Source organism: Juglans microcarpa x Juglans regia, chromosome 5D (genome assembly GCF_004785595.1).
Source record: "Juglans microcarpa x Juglans regia isolate MS1-56 chromosome 5D, Jm3101_v1.0, whole genome shotgun sequence".
NCBI lineage: Eukaryota > Viridiplantae > Streptophyta > Magnoliopsida > Fagales > Juglandaceae > Juglans > Juglans microcarpa x Juglans regia.
The window spans coordinates 11816655-11839045 of NC_054602.1; the positions used below are offsets into that span (position 1 = coordinate 11816655).

The 22391-nt window shown below is 36.2% G+C and overlaps 2 protein-coding genes and 3 long non-coding RNA genes across 6 annotated transcripts; 1 reads left to right on the plus strand and 4 right to left on the minus strand.

Annotated features, from left to right (window-relative positions):
• Nucleotides 1-467: 467 nt before the first annotated feature.
• LOC121266061 lies at nucleotides 468-1668 on the minus strand. The gene is made up of 4 exons (XM_041169765.1): nucleotides 1394-1668; nucleotides 1001-1269; nucleotides 707-916; nucleotides 468-598 (listed from the first exon to the last, which is right to left on the minus strand). Exons 2-4 carry the CDS (start codon nucleotides 1109-1111, stop codon nucleotides 473-475), a joined length of 447 nt encoding a protein of 148 aa, XP_041025699.1. The 5' UTR covers nucleotides 1112-1269; nucleotides 1394-1668; the 3' UTR covers nucleotides 468-472.
• A 1494-nt stretch (nucleotides 1669-3162) lies between these two features.
• On the minus strand, nucleotides 3163-4069 carry LOC121265679. The gene is made up of 3 exons (XM_041169366.1): nucleotides 3744-4069; nucleotides 3526-3613; nucleotides 3163-3425 (listed from the first exon to the last, which is right to left on the minus strand). Exons 1-3 carry the CDS (start codon nucleotides 4067-4069, stop codon nucleotides 3363-3365), a joined length of 477 nt encoding a protein of 158 aa, XP_041025300.1. The 3' UTR covers nucleotides 3163-3362.
• A 1244-nt stretch (nucleotides 4070-5313) lies between these two features.
• LOC121266619 lies at nucleotides 5314-21460 on the plus strand. The gene is made up of 3 exons (XR_005940845.1): nucleotides 5314-5324; nucleotides 6342-6346; nucleotides 21091-21460. It is a non-coding gene; the product is annotated as an uncharacterized LOC121266619 (long non-coding RNA).
• LOC121266617 lies at nucleotides 13165-15953 on the minus strand. Its single transcript, XR_005940842.1, has 4 exons — nucleotides 15852-15953; nucleotides 15153-15752; nucleotides 14853-15020; nucleotides 13165-13476 (listed from the first exon to the last, which is right to left on the minus strand). It is a non-coding gene; the product is annotated as an uncharacterized LOC121266617 (long non-coding RNA).
• Nucleotides 16104-22067, minus strand: LOC121266618. 2 transcript variants are annotated; one of them, XR_005940844.1, is made up of 6 exons: nucleotides 21882-22067; nucleotides 21476-21567; nucleotides 18199-18602; nucleotides 16597-17188; nucleotides 16289-16498; nucleotides 16104-16132 (listed from the first exon to the last, which is right to left on the minus strand). It is a non-coding gene; the product is annotated as an uncharacterized LOC121266618 (long non-coding RNA). The 2 variants fall into 2 exon arrangements; XR_005940843.1 differs by lacking the exons at nucleotides 21476-21567; nucleotides 21882-22067 and having other exon boundaries at nucleotides 18199-18952.
• Nucleotides 22068-22391: the final 324 nt, after the last annotated feature.

The following is a 22391-nucleotide window of genomic DNA, read 5'->3' on the forward strand; positions in this document are numbered from 1 at the left end:
TCAAAATCCAAAAAAATGACTAAATTGAACACAATACAGATTCCAGATCTTTCCATACAAGATCCAGAGATAAAATCCTTAATCCCGTAGAAAAATAACACTGAAAAAAAGATGAAAACAACAGACCTTCAATCAGCAACATCCTGCTCCCATCTTTCTTATTTCTTTTCTCTAATTCTAAATAAGAGGTCATTCTAACCAATTACTATGTCTTATGTTATGTAAGCAGTCCCCAACTCTATTATCCCACATTCTAAGACTATTATGTTTTAACAATAAACTTGTATTGAGTTTAGATCAGCAAACTGTACAAATTATGTGAGATTTTTTTATAGGAAACAACCTTTTATGCGTTATCAAAATGGATATGACCTTAACCAACATGATTCTTCATGTTATGAGCACCCTTACAAACGTCTAATGAAATTAGTGGACTAGTATAAATGCAGCAAATGGGTTGTGACCATACAAGTTACGGCAAAAATCCATTTAATAAAGATTGTACCTTCTCCTCCAACATCCTAACAAAGGATTTGCGGCCAACTGTGTGGTTAACGGTTTGCCTATTTCTATTCTCCCGATTTTGTGCTGAGATTTTCTGCCATTAACACACAATGTTAGCTTACACACAAGTTGCATAATAAAATTAAAAGGACATGACTTGTTAAATTCTCGATGTTTTTTATTTTGAATAACCAATGTATACCTTGAATTTTTCGGTTCCCCACCTCTCACACAACTTAACCCAGTCGTTGTCGTTGACCATGGTACACCCAGAAGCCAATGCTTCTTCGTGACTTCTGTATGATAAATAGTTTTTGTGTAATTCGTGATGGAATGCATTGAACCGCTTACGCAACTGCTTCAAGATGGCCAATCTATGATTCTCCCGATCCCAATCCAACATGAAGTCACCCTACATGGATGAAGTTCACGTTAATGTCATCTTGTATTGTACGCCAACTTCCTTACCCTCAATATGAAATAAAAATTGTCTTACCCTCACACGTTCGATCAACTCGTTCTTTTCTGCATCAGGCACATCAGTCCACCTCGCATAACTCATGTCACAATGTTGTTTTACTATTTTTGCTACCCGTGTCGTGAACATGGATGCGTTCTCGCAGCACGAGGATGTTTCATCGTCATTAATCTTCAAAAGGACTTTGCCGTACTTTCTCGCTTTCTCGAACTCAATACACTTAGCAGGCCCACGTCTACGTTTGGGCTATTCTTGATTTGCTTCAGGCATTGTGGGGGCTGTCACTTCTGTATTTCAAGTTCATAGAAAAAAAAAATTATGGCTATCAGTCTTCATATTTAATCTTTGTTGTTTACACATAATGTCCTACGGGTTTTGTATTGAAAAAAAGAATAGAAATGATGACCGTACCGATATTGTCTCCATTAGGTGGAGGTTCTATTACGGGTGACGGTTCTCTATTCGTCCTAGGTGGGGGCATTGGAGTTGGACATGGTGGCTCTCATGGATGACTGGGAGGCTGCGTTGAGTCATCCGAGCCTGACGGATCTGCATCTGAGCTAGTGGAATGGTATGAAGCGATGCGAGCTCCACGTGGTCGGCGGGCTCTACATGTATATGGTATAAATCGTCGAGCACGAATACCTCGTGCAGCCCCTCTTCCTCGAAAACTCTCTCTCATCGCATCACCTGCATTTGTACCACATTCCATTTGAGTTACAAAAAAGCCTAATCCATTTAATAAATCATATTATCCACCTTAATTGAAACGTGACTCTAATACCCATCTTTTAGACAACTAATATCTACAAACCTTGTGATGGATATTTTATTTTGTTGAATACACCTATATATATAGCAATCTCTTTAAAATTGTAATATGATTGAGAAACAAAGTTAAAGAGCAGGGTTTTTGTTTGTTGCAATCATGGATGCAATGAACTAGCATATATGAAAAAGATCACACAACCTACTATAAGAAAGTACTTAATCGTTGCATATCTACCTTGAATGTCGATGCTCGTCATTTCTTGCAGAATAAATGCAACGCCTTCTTTTTTCCCCCTGCCTGAGATGCAATAATATCAATATTTAAGCAACATTTTCCTTAGAAATCCCAACAAATATTGATGTTATAAGATAAACTATAAAACACACAATATTCACTTAATTATTAGTTCAGTCCCCTCATCAATGGGTTGTAATTCATGGTTATTACAAAATAAATCAACCCCGGTATTGTAGTTTTCTTTTATTAGTTATAGTTAATGGTAACTTATACTTTGTTCATATGACTCACACGTGAAACTATGTTTTAAACAAACATTAAACGTCTACTTGTCAAATTTTCCCAACCAATATGTGAGTCTATACTTATAAATAGATAGACCAATTTGGAACTAGAGGTAGCTATAATTACAACTATATTCATAGTAAGTATGCATTCAGGATCCATAACTTGAAAAAAATATTGATTATGAAACGATATATTACTTGACCCAAATTGCTCAATCAAAGGTAACTTGAGGATGATAACTTAGTTGAAAGGAACATACATGTAAGTCTGCATAATTTGTATCTGCCACATACCCATTACAAAAAAGGTAAACTATGGAATAAAAGTGCATCAACTTTTCGGCCGATTGTCTATTTTGACACAAACTCGTCGTCTGTGGGTACGTCATCCTCATCTGAATATTCCCCATCACCATAAGCATCTCCTGAACTAGAAGCAACTAGGCCATCGTCAATAAAATCTATTGAATCCATGTTTTGACCAGCCAAACCAGTGACTTGTCGTGCATCAATCAAGATAGGTTCTATATCATTCCTATTCAATGGAGTTGACACTGGACATCCATCACAATGCAATGGTGCATAATCATATGATGATTCATTTTCTTGATAGGCATCATCATCACTTGATTCGCCATCAATATCTTCTAACACCCTTGGCACCGGTGGAATGTAATATACATTCCTATTTGTGTACTTTTGCACCACAAACCATCTCCATTTTGCCCTTATATCTCTGATGTAAAAATATTGGGAAGCCGGGCATGCTAACACAAATGGTTCATCCTTATACCAAGTCCTGTCCATGTTGATACTGGTCATATGGTTATCAACTCGTATCCCTCATCTTGGATCACCAACGTCAAACCAATCACATGAACAAGTACACCCGACGCCAACCCATATAGCGTAACTCCACGATATCATTAATAACACTGTAGAAGTCAACATTATTTGTACTTTCGTCACCAGTTACCAACACCCCTGAATTTTGTGTACGCCTCTTAAGTTCACGCTGCTTTGTATGGAACCTTTTGCCATTTATAATGCAAGCAGCATAGGATGCAACCTTAGGTTCAGGACCTCAAGCTAACGCATACAGATCAGCAGTCACATCGAGTGGGTTGATGATACGCTGGTCCTGAACCTACAACAATATTGTTGGGAGGTAATTACTTATAGTTTGTTAATTAACTTTGTCAGAAAAAACGAGTTCATCTAACTAGGGAGGGAGCAAGCTAACTTACACGTTTCCTGAACCAAGTTAGAAACTCAGTTTGATGTGTTCGATTTATACAATTTGGGCTATGCACCTTACATTTCCCGTAGAACTCCCTGCATTTGGAGAGCACAAAATCGTCCAAGCAATATACGCAAGTTATGTAAGGGACATACAACATAAATGGGTTGTCAACGAAAAGCCATAAGAAAAAAAGTTTGAACTTGAGAGATAATGGATGCTTACTCTAGGTAGTGTCCAATCTCAGCGCAGTTGTTGAGGACGTACCATATGGCTTCCTTGAGGAGTTTATCTGATAATTGTAAGTTGGAAGCCACACCCATGAGACGAACTTTCTGGTTGAAAATCTTGAATCCATCTATATTCTCCGCTTCTCCACCATCAATGTTGCGGTCTATTTGAGTAAACTTCGTCTCAATATCTTGGAGATACATTGAGCAAAAAGTCAGGCATTCGATGTGAATGTAGGCTTCGACTATTGAGCCCTCTGGGCGAGCTTTATTCTTAACATACCACTTGAACTTGCCGATATACTTCTCAAATGGATACATTCACCTGTATTGTATTGGACCCCCAAGTGTGACCTCACGGGGTAAGTGGACAGCTAGGTGGACCATGACATTAAAAAAAGATGGGTGGAATATCATCTCCAGTTTGCATAGAATTGTGACGATATCAATTTGGAGTTGAGATAGGTGGTTAACATCCAGGGTTCGGGCACACAACTCCTTGAAGAAAGTGCTTAGTTCAGTCAAGGTCAAGGCAATATCAGTTCGTAAGTACCCACCAACAGCAATAGGAAGTAATCTTTGCAGAAAAACATGACAGTCATGATTTTTCAATCCTGAGATTTTGCAATCACGTACAGAAATACAATGCGAGATATTGGAAGCGAATCCATCTGGAAATTTCACATCGGCCAGCCATTCACAGAATTTATTCCTTTCATCACAGTGTAATGTGTACAATGCATGTGGCATTGTAACACGTTCACCTTGAACCTTCAAATGTAATTCTTTTCTAAAGTGAAAAATCTCCAAGTCACGTCGAGAATTGATATTATTCTTGGTTTTCTCAGGAATGTTCATTAAAGTGCACAATATGTTGTCGCAAATATTTTTCTCAATATGCATGATATCTAGATTATGTCGAATACGCAGGGTTACCCAATACGGTAACTTGAAGAAAATGCTATACTTTGTCCAGTTTAACTCTTCAGCAGTGCGTTTTCTCTTTCGACCAGATTTACCAAATTGCACATCCCCAAACATCTGTAGTTGAGCCAAAACATCAGCTCCTTCTAAAATCCTTGGTGGCATGCATTGATCTTCTCTACCATTGAACAAATGTTTTCTCATTCTCCACATGTGATTTGGCGGCAAGAAATGACGATGTCATAACAATGTTTTCAGCCATACTTCAACCAGATGGAATCTGTGCCCACATTACAGGATGGACATGCTAATTTTCCTTTTGTCGACCAGCCAGAAAGATTCTCATATGCTGGAAAGTCATTGATTGTCCACATTAAAGCAGCATGCAACATGAATGTTTCCTTTGTGGAAGCATCATACGCAGGTATCCCATGTTCCCAAAATTCAAGCAGTTCATCGACTAACGGTTGCAAGTAAACATCGATGTCATTACCTGGAGATTTTGGCCCAGGAATAATGAAGGATGTCATGAAGAATTGGTCTTTTATGCACAACCACGGAGGCAAGTTATACGGAACCAGGATTACTAGCCAAATGCTATACGGTTTAGCTATATTGTTAAAGAGATTGAAACCGTCACTTGACATCCCAAGTCTTACATTGCGAGCATCCTGAGTGAACCAACTATGTTCTTCATCAAATCTCTTACAGGACTCTGAGTCTACAGGATGTCTTAGGCTAGCCTCATCAGTCGGCCGTTGCTCTTTATGCCATCTCATATCACCTGCTATCTTTGTAGACACGAAGAGACGTTGCAATCTTGGCTTCAAAGGAAAATGTCGTAATACTTTTTGAGGGATAAGACGTGCCTTGTGTGTATTAGGCACCCACCTTGAAGCCTTACAATTAGGACATTCATTAAGATTAGCATTTTTCTTCCAGAACAAGATGTGGTCATTGGAGCATGCATGAATTATGTGGTAATTGAAACCCAAACCCCGCTCCAATGACCTTGACTCCTCATATGAATGTGGCAATTCAGCATCAGGAAAGGCAGACTGCAACAGGTTAAGTAGCATATCAAACGACTTTATTGACCACCCACTGAGTGTCTTAATGTGTAACAACTTCACAATGAATGATGGTTTTGAGAATTTTGTACAACCAGCAAAAAGTGGACTTCGGGCATCATCTAGTAGCTGGTCGAAAGATGAACTTGGAGAGGGATCTGGTATTGATCTACGAGTTGGCGATGGATTATCATGATCTTGAGGAACATTGACGAATGTGCTTGCCTGGATGTCATCGAACATTTGGTCCATGTCATCAATGTACTCGTCGGCATAATTAGCAACACTATTATCATCGTCGTCATTGAAACTTCGTGTTGCCTCCTCCCCATAAAATATCCACTAGGTATAATTTGGATTGATCCATTTAATAAACAAGTGAGTCTCCACAATTCGTATAGGCAAGAACAGATTATTACAGCATGAACGATATGGACACCGAATGCGATCATTGTCTTGAGAATGGTTTCGTGCTAGGGTGAGGAAACTGTTAACCCCATTAGCGTATGCAGGAGAATGAAGTCTATGCTTTTGTCCATCTAAAAAGGTTGAAATATACATATTAATTAATCGGATAACTTTGATTTAGCTATATGGAGGATGGGTAAAGAATTTGAGAAAGTGCATTGTTGAATAAATAAGTAGGCGAGTCGAAGTTACTTGCCTGTGGAGCACAAGAGAAGATGTTGAAAACGATACTAACCGGGGTTGTCATGAAGATCGTTGTGGAGTGACGAAGAGATAGTGTTGAAAAGTTTATTGTGTTTATGCCAGGAGCTGTGAATTGTTGTAGAACATATATGTCAGCATGTTAAACATAATCATATATATGTGAATATTTTTGGTATATTCTAGATCAAGGTGCATATAAAGATTCTAAGTAGATGGTCCACCTACACAAGAGTTGGAAGAATTATGGAAGTTATGGAAGCGTGTAGGTGGTATGCTTGAATATTATCATTACTTATAAGGAAATCAATTATGGCATCTATGAATTGGATAAGCCTCATATGAATTGCACTTGTGAACACAATACTTCAATTTTGAGGTAATTGAAACCCAAACCCCACTCCAAAATGCATTTGAAATTTCTAAATTGAGCATGGTTCAACTATATGAGAATTATACCTAAAACCATGCTTGAAAACCATATCTTCTAAACAGCCATGATGCCTGGATTATTAAAGATGGGCTTTGGAGGAAAACTAATGGATGGTTGGAGAACCCTTATGGTCTAAGGCACAAAAATTAATTCTGTTTTAAATTAGATTTCTAGGTAATGTTACATATACGATGAAAGGTTAGAAAATGCCAATAGATTGTCCTAGGAGATATGTCTACATGTTGGAAAAAATCTGGTGGGGGGAGTCCAATAACGAAAAGATATAGTCATTTTTTTAGAGTTTTTAATATATCTTTTATGTAATTTTTATTTAAAAAGAGCACGAGGGAAGCTAAAAGAAATAACTTGACTATGATCTAGCATGTTAAAGAATAATAATAACTCAACTCGGCTGAAACTAATGTCAGGCTCGACTAGGCGAGAGCACATAACTTGAGCTCGAGCTGAAGTTTGAGTTATTTGAGCCAAATTGAGCCTTACAATCCAAAAGATTAGCAAACTTGACGAGCTCTTACCACAAGTTACTTGAATCAAGCAAAGCCAGACAATCCAAAAGATCAACTCAGCTCAGTAAGATTAAGGACCTAATTAATCAATCCATTAACTTGTGATGAAACTAATTTATTCAGTCCAAACATATGCCATCGAAAGCCAAAATTTGTTGAAATACTGAACCAATTAACTAACGCAAGTTGATGGGATTAATTCAATTGTCTACAAGTACTCAAAAACCAAAGTATTATCCATAATAAATAAATTATTAAATAAGATAGATAAGATGAATTATTTACATAAGTAAGAAAGAACTGATATCCTGCCAAAGAATTCATAAGGAGACTCAATATGGTATCTCATGTTACAGCCAATTATTTTCTCTCAAATCATTCCATTCTTGAGTAGAAACCTTAGGAGTAAATAAGTGCAACACATCATAAATCAAAGTGCAGCATGGATACAATTATCTCAGAGTTCTAACTCTGACTTACACAATAATCTTCTCTGAAATCATGCACATGATCTAGCTAGCATAATCTCACAATATCCCAATGCATGTAAATCGAAACGACCGTACTTAATTGCTCAATAGATTGGTCAGTATAAATAAACTTCAAATACCCTTTATCAGAAAATAATAATTATACCAATAATAATAATAATAATAATAATACTGCTTTTACTAACTACGACCATTAAGGAAGAAAAAACAAATACGTAAGCTCTAATAGATAAACACGTAATGGGCACGTGGAATGCATTTGAAAGACAAGAAGGAAAGTTTGGTCAATGGGAGCTGTTAGTTTTTGGATGTGACCAAAACCATTTGAATGAGGGTTTGATTATTATAAAGTCAGAAGATTTTTAAGTGTCTTATTTTCGATCTCTGACATTTTGCGATGGTCAACCAATGAAGGCATGGCATGTATTCATTCTCACTGGATCGTATCAGTAATATTTAGAAATTCTGACAAAATTGAAAGAATAGAAGTGGAAATGGGAGAGCAAGGGAAACTTTATTAAGATTTGGTCGATGCCCAATAATTCACATAGTTTAATGCATCTTTATGTATTTTGGTGAGTGAAATTCCTTCATGAAAAATTTTAGTGGAATTGGTGCATTAATTTGAAGTCTAATCTTATACTTATTTGAACCTAACCGAGAATTACCACTCGTTATCATTGTAAACTAGAGTTTGATATCACATTAACACACCTGTTCATGCCCCACATTTCTAATGATTCAGAAAAATAAAAGGCAACCTAAATTTCGATGATTTAATGTATTATATATATGTACAATTACTGGGTATAATTAAAGGAAAAAGAAACAAAAGGAAAAAGAAAGCTGGCTAGCTAATTATAATTAAAGGGAAACAAACCCTACGGAAGTCATGATCAGATTTGCTTTATTGAATTTTTTATTTTGGGTAACATGAGTTATTGGCTTTTAGGATTTAAGACTTGAAGCTAGCTTAGCTTAATTAGCTAGCTTTTGTCGTGCTTTCCATCATGTACATGGTTGTAATTAATATGGATTAGGTAGTACAATTCTATTGATCTACCTGTAGGTACTGGCATCAAGTGATGGAATTCATTTCACCATCATATATATATATATATATACATACAGAACATGATCAAGTACATGATGGCCATACCCAACATCTCACACCTCCTATCCTATAGCCACTGTCACAGGTTGTATTCGCTACAATAATGAATGAAAGATGTTTGTCCTGTGCAATATATAATATAATCTGTTCAAGGACATTGATATATTGAAGGGCTATTGAGAAGATAAATAATCATAGAGAGAGAGATCTTATATTTGTCCATGATTTAATAATACAAGTACTAAGACGCTTATAAGGGCAAAGCTGATCTTTCCCCGAAGGGATTCGAGTCTTTTAGAGTCTTTTATTTCAATATCTTAGTTCTATTAGCCTACCATAGATCTCTAAATTCCATTAACTATTCATAGAAGTGCATGCTAAGGTGAATTAATATATCCATTTCCCAACATCGATCAATCATTAGCTCCTAATAATTGGTTGTGGGGAGAAAAAGGAAGTCAAAAAAGAAATGAAAAGAAAGAAGCAATTAGGTTAAACATGGGGGGCAGATTTAAATTAATCTACTCTCTAACTCATGAGCATAGGATCAATGTCCATATATATATATATATATATATATGTATGAATATAGACTTTATAATATGTAATAGGATATGATCGATTTCCATATATGGGGGGGTCTACCTCTCCTATATAATGAGATGAACTACACAAAAAAGCTTGAAGAAGTATTCATTATTTAGGGTTTCTGATTAACATGAGTAACCAACATTATAAGTCGGGCACAAAGTTAGGGAATCACATCCAAATGAAGCTGCATTATCATGACTAGCTAGGCCAGACGCTAACCCTTGTTTGTTACCAAAATGAAAGCTACACTTCAGCAAGAGTCTTCATCAACCCTATTGGCAGCCAAGAAATTATTGCCAAAAGAATGTAGAAGGACAAATGAAACGAATGAATTAAAAGAGGGTAAAGGAATGGCCGGGGGTACTGCTGATCAGCACCAAAGAAACTAACATTTGAAGTAAGTAAACTATTAAATAGATGAATGTATTCTAACTATAATCAGTTCAAGTAAACAATTAAACATATGAATGTATAATAACTATATCAGTTCAACAAATATAGATATTGAAACTTGGAACCAATCACATGTCTTGATTAATAATATATACAAATATCCAGACGCAATAAAGATTGTATTTGATTGCAAAACTTAGCTAAAATGAAAAGGACAAGCATTATTCAGATGTATGGACAAAAGGGCTTCATTAAAATAGACAAAGACAACTATAACATAATATAAGGATAGCTAAGCTAGTACCAGCGATTTCTAACTAAAATTATGCACTTGAATATAGCAGAAAACATAAAATGTTAAGGATCCTACTCAGACTCAAACAGTTGTCACGACTCAAGACTTATCAACACAGTAACAAACTCAAGATCAGTTCCAACTCCTCTGTTCAGAAAATATAGGAACAAAAGATAATTAGATAAAGTTTGTAACTGGAGCACATATCCGCTGTACATATCCTTTGTTGTACTTATCATCTTATCATGTAAACTCTTTATATTCTAATCAATGCAAACAGAGAATTTATTCTGCCAATTCATACCATTTTACTTGGTATCAGAGCCAGGTTCACACCATTTTTTTTCCTATCCATGGCATCCTCCAACAACCTTTCACTAATCTCTCCTGCTAGCCTTTCTCTTCCTAGCATCACACATCCTGCACCTATCAAGCTAACCGACACTCAGACATTTCCTTTCCTTTAAATGCATCAGTTTGGAACTTCAACGACAGTTTGTAACTTCATTTACCCATCATTTTCACTAATTTTGAATGGGTGACAGTTTGGAACTTCAAAGACAGTTGAAGGAGACAAGCACAAACAATGCACCAGTGAAGGGGCCATGAATAAACCAAACGAAGGGAAAAAAATCCATAAGCTACAGATCAACAAAAAAAAAAGGTTCACTCAGAAACAAGGATGCTTACACGCCCATTAAGACTGCAGTGAATTTAGACACACTCTTAATCAGTACCCACCAAAATGCATAATTTTTGCAATAAGCAACTCATGCGAGGATGAAGGGGGAGAGCTATTTCTTAAAGGGAACCACAGATACCTGCGATGCATGAAAGAGAGTCCCCACCGTGTCGATGGACGATCTTGACTACCGATATTGGCCTTCCCAAAACAATCACTCGGAAACGAACTAGGAGGCACTGACTTTGGTTCGCTTCAAGTCTGGAATGAGGGGACTGGATTCTGCGAAAGGAGAACCAAGAAACTGACTAGCTTTGCAACGATATGGAATTTTCAGCTCCTAAATCACCGGGTGCAAACAGGGGCGTGTGTCTTAGGGGGAAATCTGATTTTCTGTGGAGGTATTGGCGCCATTTACATTAAAATGAGATTTGCAGCGAACTTGTGCATCGGCATAAGGTTTTGACATTTTGTGGCGGTTTAAGTCGCCACAATTATCATTAAAATCGCTGCCCAAGTAAAAATAATATTTGCGGCGAAAATTTTCGCCACAAACAAGGTTAAAATCGCCGCAAAAGATTAAAAAAAAAAAAACACGCACTAGTTGGAAGCTGCGTCGACCAAGAAATTGCCATGAAAAATGACTTATTACGACGATATTAATTCCAGCAGACCAAAAATCGCCCCAATAGAGACATTTTCTTGTAGTGAATTTACAGCAGCTCGATGTATAGCCGTTTATTATAATAGAACAGATATAAAAATAAAAATAAATATATATATATAATAAATAAACATCAAGTAATGCCGGTTTCATCGAACGACCACCTAATGATCAACTTTAACATCCACATTGTTAGTGGATTAATACGACTTTAATTAAATAACGTAAGCAGGAACAACGATGAATGCGTGCGAGTCAGTATTATTCTAAGATGCAGTACCCATAATATGATATATGCCACCACTTAATGCATGATAAGACCAAGAACACAAAACAGATCAACAACATTAATGGCAGCATGAGAAGTTTTTTGGATAATATAATCATTATTATATATGTAGTTAATAAACAAGACGGGAGATACGATCGAGTTGATGCAATAAAATATACACTACAAAGATTACTGTATTTTCTCACGGAGTAAATTCTTGACAAAAGATCGATTTTTCGTGGGAAAAACTTTTTACCCACCAAATCTGTCCGTGGGAGTCTCGTGGCGTATAATTCGTCGCAAAAAGCATTATTATCCACGATAACTCTAACTCGTGGATAATACCAGTGTTTCTACACAGAACCTTTCGTGGCTAAAACTTCTATTTACGTGGCAAAAGGGAATTTAAGTTCTATGAATCTCGTGGTAAAACGACCAAGTCCCACGAGTACTACTGGTGCGTAGAACTATTACCCACAGATTGTATTTTGTCGGAAATAAGGATGTGTTAAATATGCATGACAGTTTACCATGAAATATGATGGTGGGTAAAAGGGTCAAGTACCACGAGTAGAATCGGTGGGAAAAACTATTACCCACCCTTACCGCTTGTGGGAAATAAGTTTGTGTTAAATTTCCATGCTAGTTTACCCATGAAATGCGATGGTGGGTAAAAGGATGAAGTCCCGTGAGTAGAATCGGTGGGTAAAACTATTACCCACCCTTACCGCTTGTGGGAAATAAGTTCGTGTTAAATTTCCACGCTAGTTTACCCATGAAATGTGATGGTGGGTAAAAGGATCAAGTCCCACGAGTATAAACTGTGGGTAAACTATTACCCACCCTTACTGTTTGTGGAAATACGGATGTGTTAAATATGTATGATAGCTTACCCATGAAATGTGATAGTGGGAAAAACTTACTTTCCATGAAGGGATAATGTGGAAAATACTTTTGTATTAATGATGCAATACTTTTTCCCACCAAAACTAACTCGTAGGGAATGTATAATAACCATGAGGTCGTGGCATGGCAATTGTGTTATTTGCCATGGAGGAATCCTGTCGCAATAACATTGGGTTTTTTGCCACGATTGCTACCTCTTGGGAAAAAGTTTGAAAACCAACAAGCTGGGACCGTAGACAATAATTAAAATTTGTCTAAATTTTTGCCTGAAATTTGGAAATTATAATTAATTAATATACCCAATTTATTCACTCCTGGAGTGAATAAATTGGTTGATACCTAGTTGAGATACATGGCAAAATTAAAAGTGAATACACTTACAGTCATATAAAATATCAGGTACTGTTCATATATATATATATATAAGTTAATTCACCACCTGAATACTGTCCATTTAAGGAAATGGAAATACATCAATGTTCACTATGTGGGAGGGACAAGACAGGGTCATCAACTTGATTGTTACAACTATTGTATATATAGCCCATAAAACAACTATATGAACTTGTCTACATATATCCATTTGATGAACTTTGCTCCAAATTAAATCTCCCCATATCTCCATTGCACTCATCCACATGTATCAATGCAGCCTCGATATCAGGATCAGATTCCCGTATATTGTGAATGAAGAAGACCTGTCCAACAGATAGTATACATGATGTTATCATCACATCAACCTCTTGCCTCAACCAAAAAACCATTACATGTACACTACAAGGAATTAGTTCCTGACAGTGATCTGAGTAAGAATCCCTTAATATACTGTTAGCATCTACAATATTAAACCCACGGACTAACCATTGTAAAATCCTCTAGCAAGCTGGCAATAGTATATATACTTGCAGCAATATATAAATTGTCCAACATGATCTATAAAAATAATAAGTATGCCAATTCTTATTATTTCCCTAGTTGGAACCTAATATATCAATAGCACATTCTGTTTTCACCTCCTTCATTATTAGTATACAATAATGAAGTCTTCCACATTAGATGGCATATATATATATATATATATATATATATATATATATCTCAGTATGCTCTATATTGTTGACAAAAACATCCAAATTATGACTCTGTATATAGAACAGAAACATAAATACTTGATCATACTCTAAATATTATTGCGAAAAGAATTCAAGTATGTTTATCATACAATGGTTCTAGGGATATTAGCCCATTTCCAACTTGAGGTTTGGTTTTCAATCTCAAATTAGAACAACAAATCATTGATTATCACATTTCAAAATAGAGAGGCTGACTTAAAGCTAGATAAATGCCTATGGTCATTGTAGAATGACCAAACTACATTTACGAGTGCTAAACAAGATCACAAAAAAATCAAGAGGTATTGCTGTACGAACACCATTTGGCTGGGCAGAAACTGTTGACCACATGTTTAGCCAATATATTATATATTGTCACCAGCATCAATCATGTGTGAAATATGACATAAAACTACTTCATATGTGAACAATGAAGTTGCATGACAGCTTCAATATATAATATGAAGCAACCACATCCCATTCCAAAAACTATAGATTATTACATACTAGCAGTATTCCATGTAGCAAGGTCATCATGGAATTCACCTCTGTTTTCCTGTACACGTGGAAGACCAGACTTGCTTCTCTTCCAATCCTCATTTTAAATACTGAAAGCATATCCCTCTTAAGTTCATGACTTTATAATTTTTTTCCTTTCTTGTTTCGATTACATATATATAACTCGAAAATGTATATTGCTGTAAAATTGACATACTATACACACCATGTTAAAAAGGGAACTGCGTCAAGTACTTTTACTACAAAAACTGACTCTTATCTTCCACCAACATCAGAACCACCTATTAATTAAGAATTACTTATTCTTTCAATACACCAGTCAATACCAAAATCCAATCTACTTTAAACAAACATGTGGTACGTTCCCAATTTCCATATGCTAACATCATGCACTAAGTGGTCCAGTACTAATAAACAGTAGCACAGATAAATTAAGCATATACCATCAGTACTGGATCTGGATCTCCTATCCAGTTCTATTTTTCACTTCTCTTTGTGAACTGTCGAGGTCATGTTCAACTGTGATGCAAGGGTTGTCATATACTTACAGAACTGTGCACTGTTGGAACCATTCAGTATATGCAGCTACCTACATGCATGCAGCAATATCCCTGTATAAAAAAACAAAACTTGATCATTGTCAACCCATCCCACACATAAAAAAATATATTGAATCCTACAAACCATAATTATCATTTTATATGAGAAGATACTCACTAATATTGTTGGGTAAAAACCATTACCTGATGCATACCATCACGAAACGTTTGCATGCAGCAACTTCCATTACATTACCAGGTTACGATGGCAAAAAAAAAAAGCCCACTTATATAACCACCTCCCACACTTTATATCAAAACACCCCAACCTGCCCACAATCTCCTTCTTAACCATTGACATTTAACTAACTGCCATTTCCATAGGGGAACAAAAAACACAAAAGTCCCCAACACTCAAAAAATCCCAACCATATGAGAGATGCCTAAGCATCTCCTGGAGCCTCTTCTTGAGACTCTATTTGACTCCAACTGTGAGTTTATCATGTTTAGTTGTTTTTCATGCTCAGAAAACTGTTTGCGCAGATCAGCCATATCACCCAAAATTGACTCTAGTTGAGTCTTGTAAATGTCTGCAAAAGTCTTGTTTCTTACATTCTCCTCGGCCAATCGTTTAAATGCCTTATTTTTTTGCATAAAAAGGGAGGGCTCAGGAATGACTGAGTGGCCCTGCCCTTGTGCATAGCCAGATTTATACCCTAAGACCTCTTTGAAAACATCAGCAGCAACATCAGTATCCTGAGCCTCTTCAGTCTCTTTCTCATTCAACCTCTCTACCATCAGATTCTGAAATTTCATAAAGAAAAACATCAGTGCATGCAGGTCAGCCATGCATGTTCGAAGTAAATAATTAGAAATCATCCAGTTTTGTATCAGCTAACTCACATAATTGTGTTCACTTGCTGCATTGATGAATTTCCCCTTCTCCTTAGACCAATGTGTTTCTTTGTAAAAGGCAATCATATTCGGTGCCTCCTCACCCTTCATTTACAATTTATGTTAATTAAGGTTCAAAAGCATTGTATGGACAGAAAATCATTTAAAACACTCACTTTATTTACTATATATCTTATCTTCTCTTCCATAATCCTGACAAAAGATTTCCTTCCACCAGTATGTTTGACCTTCTATTTTTTCCTATTATTTGTGTTTCTACGAGACTGCTCCTGAAAGAATTCCAGAGATTTATTGTCATGCACTTACACACCGGAAACAATGCCTCAAGAAAACACACAATATATATAGATGACACCTAAAAGAGGAAAAATAAACACACAATATCCATGTTTTCCCAACATGAATATAACACCATCCATAGTTACCTTGAATGTCCTGCTAGCCCACCTATCACATAGCCACTCCCAAACATGTGGCTCCACCGACGATCTCCGACCAGCTACTGCCTCCTCATGCGATGCATATTTAAGGTAGTGCTTGTGTAGTTCATAATGGTACGCATTGTACCTATCAGCGAGTGTGTTTACTACAGCCTCTCGATGATTTTCTTTTGACCAATCCAAGATAAAATCACCCTGCAAAGCATTGTACAAGTTCACATACACGTTGTCACTCCAAAAATCACATGCATAATCATAAATAAAAATCATTTATATATATATATAACCCCTACTCTAACACGATTGATGAGCTCATGCTTCTCCTTGTTGTCTACCACACTCCAACTAGCATGCCGCATTTCAGCATGTACTCTTATAATCCAGCTCACTCGACTACTGAATATAGTGGCATTTTCACATGATGGACCCCTATGCCCATCCTTTATGTTTAAAGGGATCTTACCAAACTTTCTCAACCTTTCAAATGATGTACCCTTCGCAGGCCCTCGACCTCGTTTTTTAATGGGTGGAATTGTATTAACGACATTAATAAACTTGTTAATGTTATAGAATCATGGCTAAGGATTCTAAACAGAAAAACTAGTCAAAATTACCAAAGCTGAACATCATACTAGCTACCTGCCAAGTCTGTGATGTTATCCCCCTCATTGTCATCATGTTGTACATCATGATTGGACTCTTCTACACTCACCTCTGGTACTGCTTCAGTTGAGGCATCAACTATGGGATCTTCCTCATCTCTTAGGCTCCTTGTCGGAGGCACCAACTCTGGAACTTCGTCAATAGGGCTTGATGTGACAATTAGTGGACGTCTGTGTCGAAGACCCCAACCTCTTTTGCCTCTAATCACCATTGTTGTATTTCCTGTAATTACAATACAACAACCACCATGGAACCCATAACATAACCATGTATGACTAGTTATCAACACTAGTCCTAGTTGTGTTAGCGTTTTCATAAGTACTATCTACTCCTAATTCCCCATCAACATCATTATGTAAGTTAACATCACTGTGTGAATGTGTGTGAAAATATACATGGCTTCCTCAGGTTACAAAAGATATTGAAAATTCAACATAAAGTCACGTTTTCACCAAAAACCCATAACATTCTTTCAAATTTTCCAGAGCTCTAACACACCTCATGTCATCTATTTTGAATAATTGGTAATGACATGCCATCTTAGGAGTAGATGGCATAAATATACCTAATGTTCATTATTCACCAATTAATACGCACTTATCACATGCAAATCCATTGAACACTCTTACTTCAACTTATGCTCAACCCAATCCATGCACATTGTATAATCACAATATCCATAACATTCTGGCTTCTTCATCAAAGGAAGTGAATTTTAAAAACTTTGGAGTTATCACAATCTGTTCTCTTGTTAAAATCAGATGACTTATCACATTTAAAGGATGTGAAAACATAAAATATCTAATCTGTTTGTCCTCCACTTTGAGACAAAAACCTAAAGTAAAAATGAGAAAGATTGCAACACACCATCCAGAGGGTATGATGCTGCTCCCTGGGTTCACATACACTTAGCAACTTGGTTGAAGTGCATAGAAGGTACTTCTACGTTAACAATGACAACTTTCTGTAAATTATATGTACTATCTTCTTCTAATTATTCCTTATATGCAAACCCCAGTATACATTATTACATACCTCAATATCTGTCAAAATTCCTACCATTTATGAAAAATTAGTCTTTACAGTCAACATTCAGAAAATTTAGCAAAGTATATGCCTCTGGAAATTTTCCAGATTTTTGCCATTGTTATATCACACAGAAATACCATGAAGAGAGTGTCTTTGCTCATTGAAGGCAAGAATATTATTCTAGGGTTACAAAAAAGCTGTACCTTTTCTTGTCTGAGTTGGTTAGTTCTTCAGCCAAATAGGTGAACAAGTGTGGTGGGACTTCAGTATGTTCAGAAACTGTGATGTGCGTACTTGGAGTTTGGTCTTCTGATTCAGAACCCTGGATTCTAAATCTCCTTGCTTAATCACTCAGTCTTAATCTGGAACCCAGAGCAGTTGACATGAACTGGCCTTTAGAACCCACGAAATACTGATGTACAGCTCCTGTCACTTCCGAGGTCATAGACTGGCGCCAGTTCACCCACTCTCTAGGCTTTAAAATCCCGCCTCTTCTAAATATTACTTTCCCGCGTATGCCTCTGAAACCAAGCATGTATGTGGTCATATCTCACATTTTCTGCGATGCACATGGGTCATCAGAGGTCTTGTTAGGGGCTGGAAAAAACTGTGAATTGTATATTAACATTAAAGCACAAGAACTACTTTAATTTGATAATGTGATAAATGAAGACAGCTGGCGTTATTTGGTACACATGTTGGTATATGATAAAAAGCACCATGCAATTAAAAAATATGAAAACATTCCTATAAAATGCACGTTGATATGAATTGGTGTTCTCTGCCCAACATATATCTTTGTGTCCAAACTATGGGCTCGGCCAACTTTGAATTAAGTATTTTAACCCTCTTAGAAACAAGAACTACTTTAATTTGATAATGTGAGAAATGGAGACAGCTGGCGTTATTTGGCCCACATGTTAGTATATGATAGAAAGCACCATGCAATTAAAAATTATGAATTGGTGTTCTCTGCCCAACATATATCTTTGTGTCCAAACTATGGGCTGGGCCAACTGTGAATTAAGTATTTTAACCCTCATATCACTAGAACTACTTTATTTGATAATGTGATAAATGAAGACAACTGGCATTATTTGGTACACATGTTAGTATATGATAGAAAGCAAAATGCAATTAAAAAATCAATTGATGGGGAGGCTTTTTACTCATTCATCTACATTAACTTTTTAATCGTGTTACAGTTACAATAAAAGGATTTTGTTGATGTCTTAGTATGTAAAGTATAAAATGCTAGTATATATGTTATATTGAATAAATTACACTAGACTTTTATTAAATTCATAAACACAAGCTACTTATGTCTATGAAAAACATTTATAATTTTTTCTCATTAAAGATTATATAAATAGTCTTTTCGTGTGGCAAAACGATTATCGGTGAATTAGATTTGTACCCCAAACATATATGGCTTCAAGGGGTTCTTCCAATTTTGATTACCTGGGAAGATTCTTGGCAAGATTTTGTTAATTTTAGTACATGCCAAGCAACGAACACAATTGCGGAGTTGTTATGCTTTACTTGATGGGTTACGATGGTGTCATTCGCTTGGGTTTAGAGAGTTATTTGTGTATGCTTATTCGAATGTCGTCGTTGGTGGCCTCTTACCTGTCCCGTTCATCACCTTCCTTTTAACATGTCCCATTCATCACCTTTTACGCAATTATGAGTGGAAAATAAAGAAAAAAAAACCATCTACTCAAAATAAACTTTTTCATGCAACGAATACACACTTCCAATTCTTTATTTGATCTAAGCATGTACATTTCCAGATATTTAGATTCCAAATCCGCCTTATACTTGGCTTTTGCCTTGACAAAGTTGGTGAATATATAATTTCCTAAATAGCATAGGCATCAAACCTTCCATACATCAAGTACAATATGAAAAGTGTATCACCATTGCTTTAATACTTGAACTTTCCATGTATAAAACTTTCCATATATAACACTTTCCATATCAAAAGCCTTATCCATGAATGTGTCTTTGCTTTGATACTATAGAAACAGAGTTAGACATTCTATATTCCCATTAAGTGGCTGCATCTCTCTTAATTACAGAAATGTATAGGTCATCATAGAAGCCCAATGCAGCAATAAAAATGGTATTACATGACTGACATCAATTCCCCACAAAGTAAAAATTGTGTATGGAAGTAGATTAAACTTCAATGTCACTCTTTATTTTTCAAGTTAAACATTAAAATTTTGAGTATATATGTGAGAATTCGTAAGGTTGGCAACAAACTGTTTATATATGGCAATCAGTAAATTTTGAGTATTTCCCCTGTTCATTGGGTGACATACACATTGGCCACCTCTGTTTGCACCTGGAAAGCAAATAGACCTATACTCACATTTAAATATCCCATCATCGAGATACCCATACCATTTTAAGTGGTAAGTTTAGACACTTCATATGTATTTTAAATGCTTCCTCAAACCATGTGTCATTCATGTCGTATCCATTCATTTAACACTCTGGCTTCACAATTTGTGCAACCATTGGGTCTGAAAAATGGTGGTAAGGACAGTTTGAAATTTAGCTTACCACCACTTGCTGCATTTGCAATGGTGTGGATTTGTAATTAACGTTAAGCAACTGTCCTCCAGCCCAAACAATTGTTTCTATGTACCAGAATGGTGAATATTTTTAGGAGCTATTCTATTTCTTTGAGCTAGATGTGACAACTAAATCTTTCCATGTAAACCATAATATTGAGAATTGTCTACATTGGATTCATGTAAGAATTTGAGAAGATACTAGATGGTCTACGAAAAATCCACACCAATATCTGAAAAAAAAAAAAATTAACATGTCTGATTCGACCATGTATATTTTAGACCCAAAGCACAATATTATACTATTCACAATTTGAATAGTGACTCCATTTTGTAATTTTCCTAGTGCTTTCAATTTGTTAATGAGTGAATAAACTACTTGTATGGACTGCTCGATGTGGTCCATCTCCCCATACCTTGCTGTATTTAACTGCCATTCATGACTAGATTTCAAGCAAACTAACATTCAGCTAAAGCACCAAACAATTGTACGCATCTGTCTTCCCTTGTCAGTATTATAAAGTTGCATCATTAGTCCATTCTTTTGTTGTATCATATTCAGTTTTTTTCCAACTACCAGCACTATCATCTGTATCTTACTAAATTCATTACTTGAATTTAGGTGGTCTTATGTGTATTGGATGATAGGTTGTAGTGACTTATACATTTAGTTGTATAAATCATGTGTATTGGGCTGCTCCCCTTTTACTCGTGTAAAAGACATTAATTGTTAAAAGAATGTGATGGTTGGAGTTTTTAATAATTTAAATTCAGTTAAGTTCGTTGGGTTTCTAAAATGCAAGGCTTTTGTATCTTGGAAACATTCTGAATATCAAAAGGAACAGTGGTAGTTGAGAACAAATTTTCAGCATTGCAAGTCAAAGTAAAGAAAGCATACAGACAGTGGCCACGTTATATCAAAATAATGCCTTCACACATGCTTTCTTGAAGTGTGGAGATGATCTCCCAATGAGTAAAGTCACGCGCTGTCTGCAAATAGATGAAAACAGAAACCAAGTCAATCAGCAATATATATCCCGGAGTAAATATATACCCTCTTAATGGTGAATTAATAGTACTATAACTGAATGACTAAAAAACATATCATGTATATGAAATCCTCATGCATCTAATTGCATGTATGGTGGAATTGAAAGTCGGGCACAACATTTAATAAGCGAAATAGTTATGTAGAAGTGATTAACATTATATATAATTAGAGAAACCATTATCATTAAAATAGGATAAGAACAACCATCAGAAACAATCTCTATAACAATGAAAATGAGGTTTTTATTCAGTACCATCGCCATCCCCCTCATCTATGTTCTCCATCCAAAACACGCTGTTAATGTTTTCATCATCAGTGAAGGCCTCATCGGCACTTTCTTCAGCCAATTGCTCTGGTGACAATGTTGATGGATCAACGGGCAAGTGGTCTTCATTTACTCGGGTCAATGGATTGAGCATGCCTGGGTTAGTTTCATTAACATTACCATAGTTCCTAACATCAGTGTCACTATCATCTTCTGTTTCAACAACGTGCAATTTATCACCAAGTTCATGCAAGTCCGAGGTCTTGTGGGGAATATTGTAAACATTCCTATTTGTTATCTTGTGTACCGCGTGCCAACTTCCCCCCAAAGTCGGGTCTTTTATGTAAAACACTTGCAACGCTTGGCATGCTAGAGCGAAAGGCTCATCTTTATACCATTGCCTAGAAGTGTTGACACTCGTGAAGTGATCCCCAATGTGTATCCCCCTTCTCGTGTCGCCAATGTCTCACCAATCACATTTAAACAAAAAACACTTAC

What these genes read in the sequence shown, in the direction of transcription:
- LOC121266061 (XM_041169765.1), bottom strand. Translation starts at nt 1,111, where the DNA reads ATGTTCACGACACGGGTAGCAAAAATAGTAAAACAACATTGTGACATG. An exon ending in AGTTGATCGAACGTGTGAGG is followed by an intron (nt 917 to 1,000) that starts GTAAGACAATTT and finishes TCATCCATGTAG; the next exon opens with GGTGACTTCATGTTGGATTG. An exon ending in GGGGAACCGAAAAATTCAAG is followed by an intron (nt 599 to 706) that starts GTATACATTGGT and finishes TGTTAATGGCAG; the next exon opens with AAAATCTCAGCACAAAATCG.
- LOC121265679 (XM_041169366.1), bottom strand. Translation starts at nt 4,069, where the DNA reads ATGTATCCATTTGAGAAGTATATCGGCAAGTTCAAGTGGTATGTTAAG. An exon ending in GAGATTGGACACTACCTAGA is followed by an intron (nt 3,614 to 3,743) that starts GTAAGCATCCAT and finishes CTCCAAATGCAG; the next exon opens with GGAGTTCTACGGGAAATGTA. An exon ending in TAACTTGGTTCAGGAAACGT is followed by an intron (nt 3,426 to 3,525) that starts GTAAGTTAGCTT and finishes ATATTGTTGTAG; the next exon opens with GTTCAGGACCAGCGTATCAT.